This window comes from Cyprinodon variegatus, unplaced genomic scaffold (assembly GCF_000732505.1).
Source record: "Cyprinodon variegatus isolate N-32 unplaced genomic scaffold, C_variegatus-1.0 Scaffold190, whole genome shotgun sequence".
Classification (NCBI taxonomy): domain Eukaryota; kingdom Metazoa; phylum Chordata; class Actinopteri; order Cyprinodontiformes; family Cyprinodontidae; genus Cyprinodon; species Cyprinodon variegatus.
In genome coordinates this window covers 817,377-829,757 of record NW_015150643.1, presented here as the reverse complement: position 1 = coordinate 829,757, position 12,381 = coordinate 817,377, and the positions used below count along the sequence as shown (strand labels likewise).

Here is a 12,381-nt window from a genome sequence, read left to right as displayed (position 1 = left end):
ACTTAGCGACACTCTTTTTATGGGTTTCATTTTAGAGGAAACATTTCTTAAGTTTAGTATTGGGGATAGGCAGAGAAAGGCTGGCTGGAAGATGGACGATAAACAAAAGAGAAACTAAAAGATGAACAAGCTCTTTTCATTAGGAAGAACAATGGAACAACATGTGGCAAATTGACACCATTTTCCAAACAGATCTAGCTTTATAAATCTATGATGCCTGTTTTAAAATAGGGCTGCAACTAATGATTACTTTGCAAATTGTTTGATCTGTCAATTATTTTATGATAAATCGATTAAGAATTGGATAGCAACCAGTTCCTAATTGCGAAATTAAACCAGGTGAAAGCATATTGACAGATTTTTATCTTAAATGGAAAATGTATCCATACTTTATTACAATTTTGGTATAATTGCTGCAATAAGTTGGTTTCTCTGTCAGCTTAAGACACGTCTTAGAGTCTAGACTTTAGACTTAATTAGTTAATGATTATTTAAATAACCGATTATTCTGATTTATTGTTTCAGCCCTAATATAAAGTCTAAACGCATGCTGTCTACCTGAGAGAAAACGAGGCAGAATTTGGAAAAGAAAGTTTAAAATGCCTTTACATGCTTTGAGACGATCTAGGAGAAGAAATAATAATACCTTCTTCTCGTGGTTGGGGATGATGCAGCGAACAAAGTTGGGGTTGGTGTTCCTCAGTGTGGCCATGAGTTTGGACAGCTGCTCCTTGTAGAGCTGCCCCACGGTGCGGAACATGCCTTTACGCGTCTTAAAGGCACCGGGCATCTCAGACATGCCGGACACTTTGTCCAGGCCCACGATGCGGTCCACTGAAAGAGAACACAGAGGAGAAACCCCCCAAAAGATGCTTTATATATGACCTTTCCGCTGCGGTGAATATCTATCCAGGCAAACTCAAAGCAAATGCACATCACAGGGAATAATGAAGAGGACCATTGTCTCAAAAAGGAAACACACCAGACCACAGGAGGTGGTTTACAGCACCAGAACCACTGTAACACCACACAAACGGCGAGTAAATGTGGAGGGAAAAATGTGTAAAGAAAAAAATCAAACGACAACAGGCCAGTCAAAGAAGTGAAGCCAGAAGATCAACACACCATGGCAGAAAAAAATAAAAGAATATAAATTCAATGCAGTGACTTGGCGAGATCCGTCAACTGTAAACAATGACAGGTTGTTGTTTTTTGGAGTGAAAACTATGTGCAATGGCTGTTTTCAATGTGTATGTGTCAGGTGACAAAACCAAACCCATGCAGTATATACCCATTGCTGCAATGATGCAGTACCCAGGACCAACACCAGGGGCCCCCACACAACACTATCACACAGAGGGAGAAAAGGAGAGTCCAATGAAGGAGCAACAAATACTAAGATAACCTGTAGATTATTGCATACAGAGTTGCTTTTTAAAAGCCAAACGGCTCAACGTTTTCAGTCTGGGAAAAAAACAATCGCTGGGAGAGTTTTGCTGCTTGATAATCACTGAGACACGGAACAAACAGGAGGAGAAAAGAAAGAAAGAAAGAGTTTCACCTGAATCAGAGTGCAGAATAGGGAAACGCTGATAAAAATAAGCTCTCTGACAATGCTGTACCTCTGAGGGCCGACAGAAGAAAACGACAGACAAAAACGGGGCCAAACAAAGGAAAGAAATGGACGACCAACCAGTGGGTGGGGGGGTTGAAAAGGAAAACACAAAGGCCCACACGGCAGACAGTAGAGAAGAGTAAGCACCACGAAGAGAAGATGTCAGAACCGTCCCTGCTGAAGCATCGTTATCATCCGCCTGAACTCACCGTCCCTCCAGAGCTCAGACACAAACTTGTCGGTGGACTGGTTGAGGAGCGTGGTTACGTTATCGTTCAGAGGGTCCATGTTCTTCATCAGCCACTCGTCTGCTTTGTAGTCCACCTGGAAACAAAGAGTGAGGCGCCATTTTTTTCAAAAAGTCAATCAGATAATAAAAACCTTTTAACTCGTGAACTTTTGTTGCGTTACTTGTTTTATGGGTTTTCATAGTCAAGATTAAGTGACACAAAATAGTGAAATGCAAAAAAAAAAAAACCTGTAAACTAACTTTGGTAATGTGTGGAGTTTGAGTAGACCAAGATTAGAAAGGCGAACTGTAGTAAAGTCACTCTCTGCCATTGAACACAGGAGCAGCAGAAGCATCAAACGCATTTGGATGTGGATCATAATGTGGACAAGCATCAAAAATAAAGCTTTTTTGCTGCTTCCAGTGCATGCAGTCTGAACGTAGCATTATTCATTAAAATAGTGACTCTTTCGATTTCATCCGCCATTATTACAGGCAAAGGAAGAATAGGATAGCTCGGCTCAACAAAGCTACATAGATGCTTCAGCTGCGCGTCTGAACTAAACTTGTACAAGCATCAACAATGAAGCAGCACGCGTGTTGTTGCTGCTTCTGCAGCGTGCAGTCTGAACGTAGCATTACGCAGCATTTCCTCACCAGAGCAACTTCTCTTCATTGCCAAACTTGTTTGGGTTTTAAAGATGCCGCGTTTTATAAAAACTTGATATCACCCATAATATTTACATTTTTAACAATTATATATTAATTGTATGCTTTTGCAAGACCCTGTAACTGAGTTAAGCAGCTGGCTTCACAGAAATGTTTGAGGACCAAGGTTTACCTTTCCAGCGTAATGGATGATACAGAAATCTGCTTCATCCTTCAGTTTCTTTGGCTTGTGGAACTTGGGATGCGTTCCCTGCTCCTGGACCACCTTCTCCACAAAGCTCTTATCCGTGGCCTTTGGAAACCAGCACTCCTCATCCAGCAGAGCCAGGATACCAGGGGGGCTGGCCTGGAGACAGAGTAGCATGTTAAACATTATCTCGGGGGACGGGAATCGACGTCTTCAGAAGAGCCGAGACACTGACGGGTTTTTCGATGAGGTCGATGCAAGGCTGCAGGTCGAGGCCAAAGTCGATGAAGCTCCACTCGATGCCCTCCCTCTGGTACTCCTCCTGCTCCAGGATGAACATGGTGTGGTTGAAGAGCTGCTGCAGCTTCTCGTTGGTGTAGTTGATGCAGAGCTGCTCGAAGGAGTTCAGCTAGAAGGAGAAAGAAGAGGAAACCGCTCAGAATCCATCATCATTAAAGTCGTAGTGAAATCTCAGAGGGTTTTCATTTGGATTCACCTCAAAAATCTCAAAGCCGGCAATGTCCAGGATGCCGATGAAGGAGGCTCCCTGTCTCTTGGTCTTGTCCAGAGCTTTGTTGATTCTCATCACCAGCCAGCGGAACATCCTTTCATAGGTCGCCTTGGCCAGGGCCTCCACTGCAAACTCTGCTTGTTCCTGAGTCTGAGCCTTCTGAACGTAGTCTCTGCCCACTTTGATCCGTGGTGACAGGATGGCTCTGGTAAAGTCCGTCACATTCATGCCCATAAGATGGGACACTTTCTGGGCAGCTGGTGCAGAGAAAGGAGGAGGGGTGTTAAAACCTGATCAAAATGGGCTGACCTCAATGAACAAAGCCTGCGAGGTACGCATGTTCACCTGTGTTGTCAGGCATTGAGGCTTGATCTGTGTGGCGCTCCTTCTTGAAAGTCATGTTTCCAAGCTGCAGGACTGAGGCCACCACCTTCAGCATGCCTATGCAGGAAATCAGCAAAAACACCACAGGTTGACACATCATTCGTATTCAGTTTGTTTTAAAAGTCAGAAATATTTATAAACACAAGTCTTCACTATGAATTTATGGCAGACATGTCTGGCTTTTAGATAGAAGATGCAAAAAAAGGTGAAGCAGAGATGGACGTAAAGGGAGAAGCATGTTAGAGGGACAAATACAACAGATGGACAAAGGGCCAGACTGTTAGATGTGAGGTGAGGAAGCCTAAAGCTTTCAAGACAAATACAAGGAGTCTTTTCTCCTTACCAATCTGCTCGTCCTCTGGAATACCCATGATCTTAAAGGCCTCCAATGTTTCTGTGAACAAATCCTTGTCCTGCTGGCCAGGGATGGTGACGTTTCCATTGGAAAGGAATCGATAGTTGTTGTAATTTTCAAGGAGAAGGTCCTCTGCAACAGATGAGGCATTTCATTTACCAAACAACTCTCTACGAAAGTTACGACTGATAAAACTGACAAATATTCAACCGATTACTTACTTCGTAACTTGTCTCCTGCACCTGTGAGCAAGTAATAGAAAATGTGAAATGTCCTCTCATCTTTGGCCTGGCGAATGGCACGGGATTTTTCCAGCAAGTCTTTAAGCCAGTTTGTCAAGGAAAAGTTTTTACAACAACAAAAACAAACTTATTTCACCTAAGACCTTTAAATTGATGCTTATTATTATTATTATCATCATTATTCAGGATACAGGTTTCAATATTGGCACCAACGATGTAACCATTGACATCAAAGTTGATTCTAATGAATTTTCCCTGCAAGGAAAGAAAAATAAAAGCGTTTAAAAAATAAATTTGACAAATCAGAGTCTATTTGAATGTGAACTAAAAACCAGGTAATAATTCATACAAATCTGGAAGAGTTGTCATTTTTGACCGTCTTGGCATTTCCAAAGGCTTCAAGGATGGGGTTAGCCTGCAGCAGCTGCTTCTCCAGCTCGCCCTGGTGGAAAGGAACACATTTGCTGACGATGTAGGGGGGAAAAAAAGGACCGAAAATGAAAATATCTCCAAGCCAGTAACTTGATTTAAGAGTCTAACACTAAAATAGATTATTTACTACCTTTCCATCCCTTATAGATCAGTTTAGGTAAATCAAAAGAAAAGGTTTCCAATCTTAGATTTAAAATAAAGTTGCATAATATTGCTATTTGCAGAATAACTATAGTAAACAACAAAACCAAACAAAAAGAAACGAGATAAAAACAGACACGGCTGCAGCAGAAATGCACATTTTGCCCCCAAGCATAAAAACCCAACAGATGACATAAGAGCCCAAAACAGAAGCCAAACCCAGAGACCCGTCAACAACCCAGCACCTTACAGATGAGAAGAGTCCAGGGAGACTTTTCAGCCCTTCCTCCTTCAATACAAAGCTTATAAGGGACCCTGTTAACCCAAACAGTGAGCAATATATGGGACAGAACACATATGTACCCCACCGACCTGAAAAGGTGTTGATGCATCTGCACAGTGCCTTGCAAAAGCTTGAATTGGTATCCCATTATGTCAGGTTACAAACCCCACTCTAATGTGTTTTACTGGGATTTCCTGAAATAAAAACATTGCCTATCTGAGAAGTGGAAGGAAAATAAGCTCTTTAAGTTTAATCTAAATAAAAAAAAAAAAAAAAAAAAAAAGCTAAATGTGTATTAAATAAGGATAGACAGTTATTTAGTTAACTAAAAGCAATTTCATGATGAATAATTTCTCTCCTGTCCTTTAGGACGAGGTCATTTTATTGGAGCTACGCTTAAAGTGGGTTTGCTGTCACACGAATGGATATGGGCGGATGATATTGCATGTGGATAGCAGACCTTTGAACTGCATGGACATTGCATCATTACTGTTTCTAGAAATAAATGGGGAAGTCCCGATCAGATCTGATCAGCAAACGTCAACATGTCAGAGATTTTCATGCTATTAGAAACACTCTGCTTCTTAAAAGTTTCTGTAACACCTTCATTCATTCTACATCGTCAGTGGTTTTCATAACTCTTATTGCTGACTTTTGTTTTGCGTTTTGGTGATATTACTTAATCAAAACTGCTACAAACATGCTTAAGGGCTGGTTATCCTCCCGCAGCAGTGTGTCGCAGTGAGCTTGTCGTAGATATTTTCGATTTATGTCCAATATTGAAGCGAGGTCTGCGCTGTGTTATTCCTTGCCACAACACAAGAGGGACAATCACCAACTAGCTGTGGGTCTAGATACGAGGCAGTGATGAAGTGGGGGCAAGTTTGTGTGACAACAGAGGCCCATCTGCATTAACTGCAACACACACGCAGACATTCTGTAGCACAAATAATTAACAAAAGCCAGTGTGATTCAGGCCGATATCGATGTCGAGTCAATATTGGCATCGGCCAATTCTCAAAACTGGAATACAAATCTTACAACTGACACTGTTGTATCAGTGCACTGCTAGAAATACATCAATTATCACCAATATAACACGGCTTTATTATAAAGCTATTGGTTTACACCGTCTAAAAATAATGTGATTATATTTTTTCTACATATAACCCTCCCTGTAAGGAGTCTTTAACCTCCATCATGTCCAGCATTTAGATCCATCCATCCTCTTTAACCAAGCCAGCTTCTCTGGCCATTCTACAGAAAAACCTCCCCACAGTATGATGCTGCCACTACCATGGCAAGCTTCATTCAAGGTGCTTTGCAGATTTAGGTGTGTATTCATTAACTCTTTCAGACATTTTGTATACGATTAGTAAATCTGTATTTTTTTTCCTTTCACTTCACAAACAGATTAAACATTATTGGTCTAACATAACAGAAATAAAATAATGGATATAAATATATTTGCAAGACACTGTGAGATATCAGTATAAATAAAACCTTCAAGCAAAAACAAAAAGCAAACATGGCTTGTGCAAAATAATAATTCAGAAAAATTTAACCAGACAAAAAACCCTTTTAAATATTTGATTGGCATCTCTCCCACAATTGAGACCCCGCCCCCGTATTTCTATTGTCTGGTTAAATTCTTCACTTGGATGCATACAGCTGGCATTGAGCTGCAAACAAACTTCCTGCTGACTTCCCGAGGCCAGACTTATCACCTCTGCCCTTCGTACAAGGAGACTCCCAAACAGCGCACGCTTCAGCGAGGGTGTGGGAAGAGGAGTGGAGGGGGGGAGGGGCGGTACAGGAAAGAAGCAGGTGGAAGAGGACGAGTATGAAGAGGGAAAATTAACTCACATGTGACAGGTATGAACTGCTCTGTTGATGAGGGAAAAAAAGGAAAAACAACCTCAAAAAAAGGGATGACAGATGTGACTTTTTTTAAGCCCCTCTGAGCTGCGGCTCATGTTGCTGACAAGCTAGATACCAGAAGAACAGGTTTTCCTGCCTTATCAGACATAAAGCAGGGCTGCCCAACTCTCCGGTTCAATAAAACGCAGCAAAACAAAAAGATAAAGTTAGTCCTGGTCTTTTTAAAAAGGCCGCCGCCCACAGAGTGTGGTTACTTCCCGTAGTAGGAGGCAATACAACTTTTTTCTTTTCTTTTTTCAACAGGAGTAAAAACTTGATTCACTGTAATTAATAATTTATCGAGATCAAACAGATAAACATCCACCATCACAGTAAAATAAGTCATATCAGGAAAGTTAAGGCTAGACTGACCTGATCCTTCTTGGTCTTGTGGGAGGAGGCAACATGGGCCAGATACTGAATGACCTTCTTGGTGTTCTCGGTCTTACCAGCACCAGACTCGCCTCTTTAGATGACATGCAAACAAACAATGCAATCAGATCAAAATAAAAGCAAATGAATGGGAGCAATTTGTCCAAAGAGAAACAGACCAAATCTGGGGTACTTACGTGCAGAGAATAGACTGATCTTCCCGATCTGTAATAAAAAAAAAAAGAAAAGTAGAGATGGATATCAGTTCAGCAGTGCAACTTTGTAGCCTACTTCTACATCAGCAAGCCGTCACCGCAGTGGGTAGAGTTTACGCCTATGAAACAGGAAATGCACAAACCACAGGCAGGAAATAAATATCCGGTTTCCTGTGAAGGAAGCTTTCTGCCTTATTAATCTATCACCTCCTGAAATGTGGTCTGGAACAAAATGTGTGGACAGACGGAGAAACAAAACTAAATGTACACATTGCAGAGGATTAGCTAAAAGGTGCGCACAGTATGTCAGGGAGTTCCAAGGAAAAAGGAAAGCCATCAGAAGCCATACAGGAGGTGGATTTAAGGAAACACCCGTACAATAGCTGTACAGGAAATCCCAGCCTCGGCCTCACTGTCGATCCACACAGTTGCTAAACACTGAGAGGCTGTTTGTTGTGGTTAAAGGTAACAGCCGGAAAACATGGCAAACAGGAAATATGCAGCAGCTAATTGAAGCAGGATATCTGCTTGAAGTATTAAACACTGCTGGAAGAGGAAGAAAACTATCAGCTTCATACGGAAGAGGAAAGAATTACACATCTTCCACCAGAAAAATGACACTTTCCAACATTTTTAACTATTTTGCTTGGTAGATGGGAAAATAACAAGCTAAATGGGTCATTGACTTACCCTGCATCATGCTTCTGTAAGCCGTATCAGTTATGGCATAGATATGAGGCGGCATTTCATGCCGTTTCTTGCCCTTGTACATTTCGACAATCTCCTCCGAGTAGATGGGCAGGTTTTTGTAGGGGTTGATCACGACGCAGAAGAGACCAGAGTATGTCTGCAGGACGGATACAAAGAGCAAGTAAGGAAAATAAATGCATTGTATGCATCTGTTAAAGAAAACAATGAAACAATATAGCAGGAAGAAAACTAAAGAATAATAAAAAAACAAAAAAAACTAGGTCTCCATGACATTAGAAAATCGTGCCATATAATCAGTAAATCCTGTAATGATGGCATCAGTAGCCCTCTCAGTCACAGGTGAGCATCTCTTAAGTCTCCACCCAGGAGGTGAAATTACACACTAGTTTGATAAATGCAACTTTGTAACACTGGGCATACCTCAACCATCAATCACTGCACTACAAATCAGTAGCATTAATAGTGGTGATATAAATCCTACATGTATGGATATAGTATCACTTTCATTTCATTAGGATTTTCTTGTATAAATATACTGTAAAACCAAACTATTTTGCATATGTATACAAACTTACTGCAGCTATAACTAGCTTGACTTAATGGCCTAGCCCTCTCACCTCGGGAAGGTTTCTACTATATTATAATCTTAAAAAGGAAGAAAAAGTTGTAGAACATTCATATCTGCATGAATGAATCTCGGGTTGTTACCAAAAAGCTACCAAGTTCGCTCCAATAGGACCTGAACACGCACTATATGGAGGCTTATTGCTTCGTACCGTCATGGTTTCATATACTCTGTTCTAGACAGAGTATTTCAGCATAACAAGCTGTTACACTGAAAAAAAAAAGTCCACGTTACGCTAGAATTCTGGCCATTATGCTAATTTTTCATGAGTATAACAGCCTTTTGACATCTGGGCTTCCCGTAAGCTCATTTCAGCTGGTTAAGCAGAAACTTTTAGAATTACAACCTGACTTTAAATGAGAGCACCAGGTGCAGAAACTGTGTTTTTAAACCTCCTTATCTGTAGACCTCAAGGGAATGGCCGTGAAAATGTGAACAAAGGCTCTGTTAAGAGCGTTATTGGCACGTCTCCCCAAAACAGGCAAACACATTGTTGCTAATTTAGTGACTTTGTCACAACATTTATCAAATTCTCAAACCCCTTTAGCAATTAGTGAAGATTTTAAGGACTAATTCCTGTCTTAATGAAAACGTCAAAGCAGTTGAGTTGCATCTTTAGTGAGTCGTGAGTGAACCCCTCCTGGTTCAGATGCAGAAGCTGCAGCCCAATAGAGCGTCTGGTTCCCCAATAAAAATGAGTCACATGGGCAAAGCTTCAACTGAACAAAAACTAAAAAGTAAGATGTAAATACAATAGTTCCTGTAACTTTTTTTGTTTAAACATGTTGCAGTAAAGTAGATCCTCCCTGCATTTAATTCATAGGCTGCCTCATCCACTGTTAACTGTTTTTAATAGAATTTGATTGATTTATGTAGTTTTAGTTCAGGTGGAAAAAAAAAACTACAAATTATTATTTTTTTAATTAATCCATTTGGAGAATTTTTAATAACCTCCTGTCTTGCTAATGTTAATTTACCCCCCACCTCCCGGGTAGAACAAACTCCCGCCTTGCCCGTTTTGTGAGCTGCAACAGTTGAAGCTGCATAATCTTTCTGTACTTGCAGCGTTGCTTACTTTCACATACTTCATTACCTCACAGCTGAAACTTTCTCATGGACTGATTTGTAATACTTTGTTATGAGAGCTGAACTCCACCCAGTTACAAGTTGAAACTGATGACTGATGTCTTGCAAAAAAAAAAAAAAAAAGCTGCATGAGATTTTTCACATTTATAAATTTGGACATTTCCTCAAAGGAACTATTTGAATCCTTTACTGTGTAATTAACACTTTTCATTTTCATGCATCTCAACCTTATCTGCAGCTCTTCAGCATGCATGTTTTCCCCTTGAGAGTCTCCATTTTAAGATTGGAGAGCCTGGAGCTCCTAAACCATCCATAGAATGGATCTCTAGAGGAAGAGGGAGGAAAAAAAAAAAACAGTCTTTGTTGATGTGACCGGGTCACAACTCTGAGTCAAAGGGACCAAATCACTCCCAGGCCAGAAAACGAGGAGTAAATAACATTAATTATAGGGAAAGTAATGACAGTTACAGAATGGTTTACATTCCATGCCCCTTTTTGAAAATACTGGACCGGTGCCGTTCTTCCTTGCTCATTAAAAAAAAAAAATCTTTTGCACTCTGGAGCACATTGTTCCCTGCAGCTTCCTGTTTACATGACAAAATCCTGGATGGAGGAAAAGCAGCAGGCATTATGGTTCTAGAGATGAAACAATTAAATACCTCAGCTTGAATACAATTTAACTTAAACTACGGAACCGAATAAGAGGATCCAAGAAAAGCATCAAGGTGGAGAATATCTCCATTAGAACAGGACCTAAATAAATTTACATTACTTTAGCTTCATACTCACATAAATGAGACCAGAGTAATATCTCTCCTTCAGGTTGTGCAGCACGGAGGCTTCGTTCAGGCAGGTGAGCTCGGCCATGTCCTCCACCTTGCTGAACTTGGGTGGGTTCATCTTCTGGATGTCGTCTTTGTTCACCTTGATCTTTTTCCCAGAATCTGCCAGCTCCACCACGCACTCGTCGCCGTGCTCCTCCTTGACGGAGCCGGCCTCGAAGCCCAGGCGCTCTGAAGGCACCCATACCAGCTTCTTGGTGGCCCAGTCAGCCTGCGCCAGCGGGTTGTTCACCATGTTCCGGTCAACATATAGAAACTTGTCCACGTCCGACATGGTGGCTGGTTTGGAGAGAGAAGAAACGGTATTAACAGTTTATCCTTTATGGTTACAACACAAACGTCATCAGCATTATCAAATGCTCAGCTTCTGTCCGATGTTCAGTCAAAGACGCGCTTACTAAGACATGAAACTGAACAACATGTGCAGGAAAACATTGTTTTAAAAAGAGCCAATGTTGGGCTGCATCTCATGCAGAGCTGAACTAAACTGCACATTTCTTACATCGACAAATATCTAACTTTTATCCACATTAAACCACTGGTGGAAGGAGACTGCATTGGGCTGCTGTAGATCCTCTAGATATTCATGGACAACCTTTGGTTTCTAGAGCAGCTAAAACACAATTCAGAGAAATTTTTTAACATTTAAAAGCAGTAAAAAGGAGGCTGACCCACAGAAAGGGAGATGAAATGAAAATATCCAGTGCATACTTTCTGCAGAGAACGGAAGGTCACTGCTTGGTAAATAAGTGTTTATTATCTCGTTGGCTGCTTCCTTATTGAGAGGGCATCACAGTTCCAAAATATACGCTCTTTTAGCGCTTTACATTGCACTCTACAACATTTCTATAAGCTGGCTGTGCTGTTTGTGGCATCACCACAAGCTTTAGCAGCATTGTTGCAGTGTTAAATGTCTATCGGCCATAACCTTTCGGTGCATCGCTAACTTGCACCTTTAGGCAGATATAAAAGGAAAAATATATATATTTTTTAAATATAATTGTTTTTTTTAATACTTTAAAACTTGAATTGCAGATATTTGAGCACCAATCATTAACTCTCTTATCTCTAAGAGTTTCAATTACTTCAGTGAAACAGAAAGAAAACATTTTTTTGGTACTAAAAATAGATCCTTATCTTGACTTAAAAACTTGATTGACCTCAAGGGAACAGCAGTCATTTAACAGGAAGAAAGAAATGAGAAACCAAAAGCAGCATCAACCACGGGTGAAAATCCCAACAGGCTGGCAGATTTTAAAAGGTTTTAAGAAATGTTTGGGTCAAAAATAAATCACAGAAAATACTAGACTCATTATGAACCCAGGCTGACTATCACAGGATTGAATAAAACAGTTTATTATATATCAGATAGGTGCAGAGATGTGTCAGCCATGCATCAACTTCATAAATGTGGAATTAACCCCCCCTCCCAAAAAAAATAACAAAATCAGTGAGTATTTGCATGTATTGTGCAAATATGCTTTTGTGCAACATTGTACAGTTAGTAGACAGCGTTAGCATAAATGCTCATCAACATCTTGTTGACAGAGAACTGAAATTGA

At 40.6% G+C, this 12,381-nt stretch overlaps 1 protein-coding gene across 2 annotated transcripts in view; it reads right to left on the bottom strand.

The window, feature by feature from the left end:
* Positions 1 to 12,381, bottom strand: part of myh9 (myosin, heavy chain 9, non-muscle) — a 42,084-nt gene that overhangs the window by 12,516 nt on the left and 17,187 nt on the right. Inside the window, exons 2-16 of one of the 2 annotated variants that reach the window (XM_015379363.1) lie at positions 10,767 to 11,098; positions 8,246 to 8,402; positions 7,538 to 7,565; positions 7,341 to 7,434; positions 6,915 to 6,935; positions 4,542 to 4,634; positions 4,384 to 4,447; positions 4,172 to 4,270; positions 3,939 to 4,082; positions 3,557 to 3,652; positions 3,197 to 3,468; positions 2,936 to 3,109; positions 2,686 to 2,859; positions 1,825 to 1,939; positions 647 to 834 (exon numbers count right to left, since the gene is read on the bottom strand). In XM_015379363.1, the coding sequence (XP_015234849.1) occupies positions 647 to 834; positions 1,825 to 1,939; positions 2,686 to 2,859; positions 2,936 to 3,109; positions 3,197 to 3,468; positions 3,557 to 3,652; positions 3,939 to 4,082; positions 4,172 to 4,270; positions 4,384 to 4,447; positions 4,542 to 4,634; positions 6,915 to 6,935; positions 7,341 to 7,434; positions 7,538 to 7,565; positions 8,246 to 8,402; positions 10,767 to 11,093 (2,046 nt within the window). In that variant the 5' untranslated portion in view covers positions 11,094 to 11,098. The remainder of the gene's footprint in view (positions 1 to 646; positions 835 to 1,824; positions 1,940 to 2,685; positions 2,860 to 2,935; positions 3,110 to 3,196; positions 3,469 to 3,556; positions 3,653 to 3,938; positions 4,083 to 4,171; positions 4,271 to 4,383; positions 4,448 to 4,541; positions 4,635 to 6,914; positions 6,936 to 7,340; positions 7,435 to 7,537; positions 7,566 to 8,245; positions 8,403 to 10,766; positions 11,099 to 12,381) is intronic. The other variant, XM_015379364.1, reaches the window with a different exon arrangement.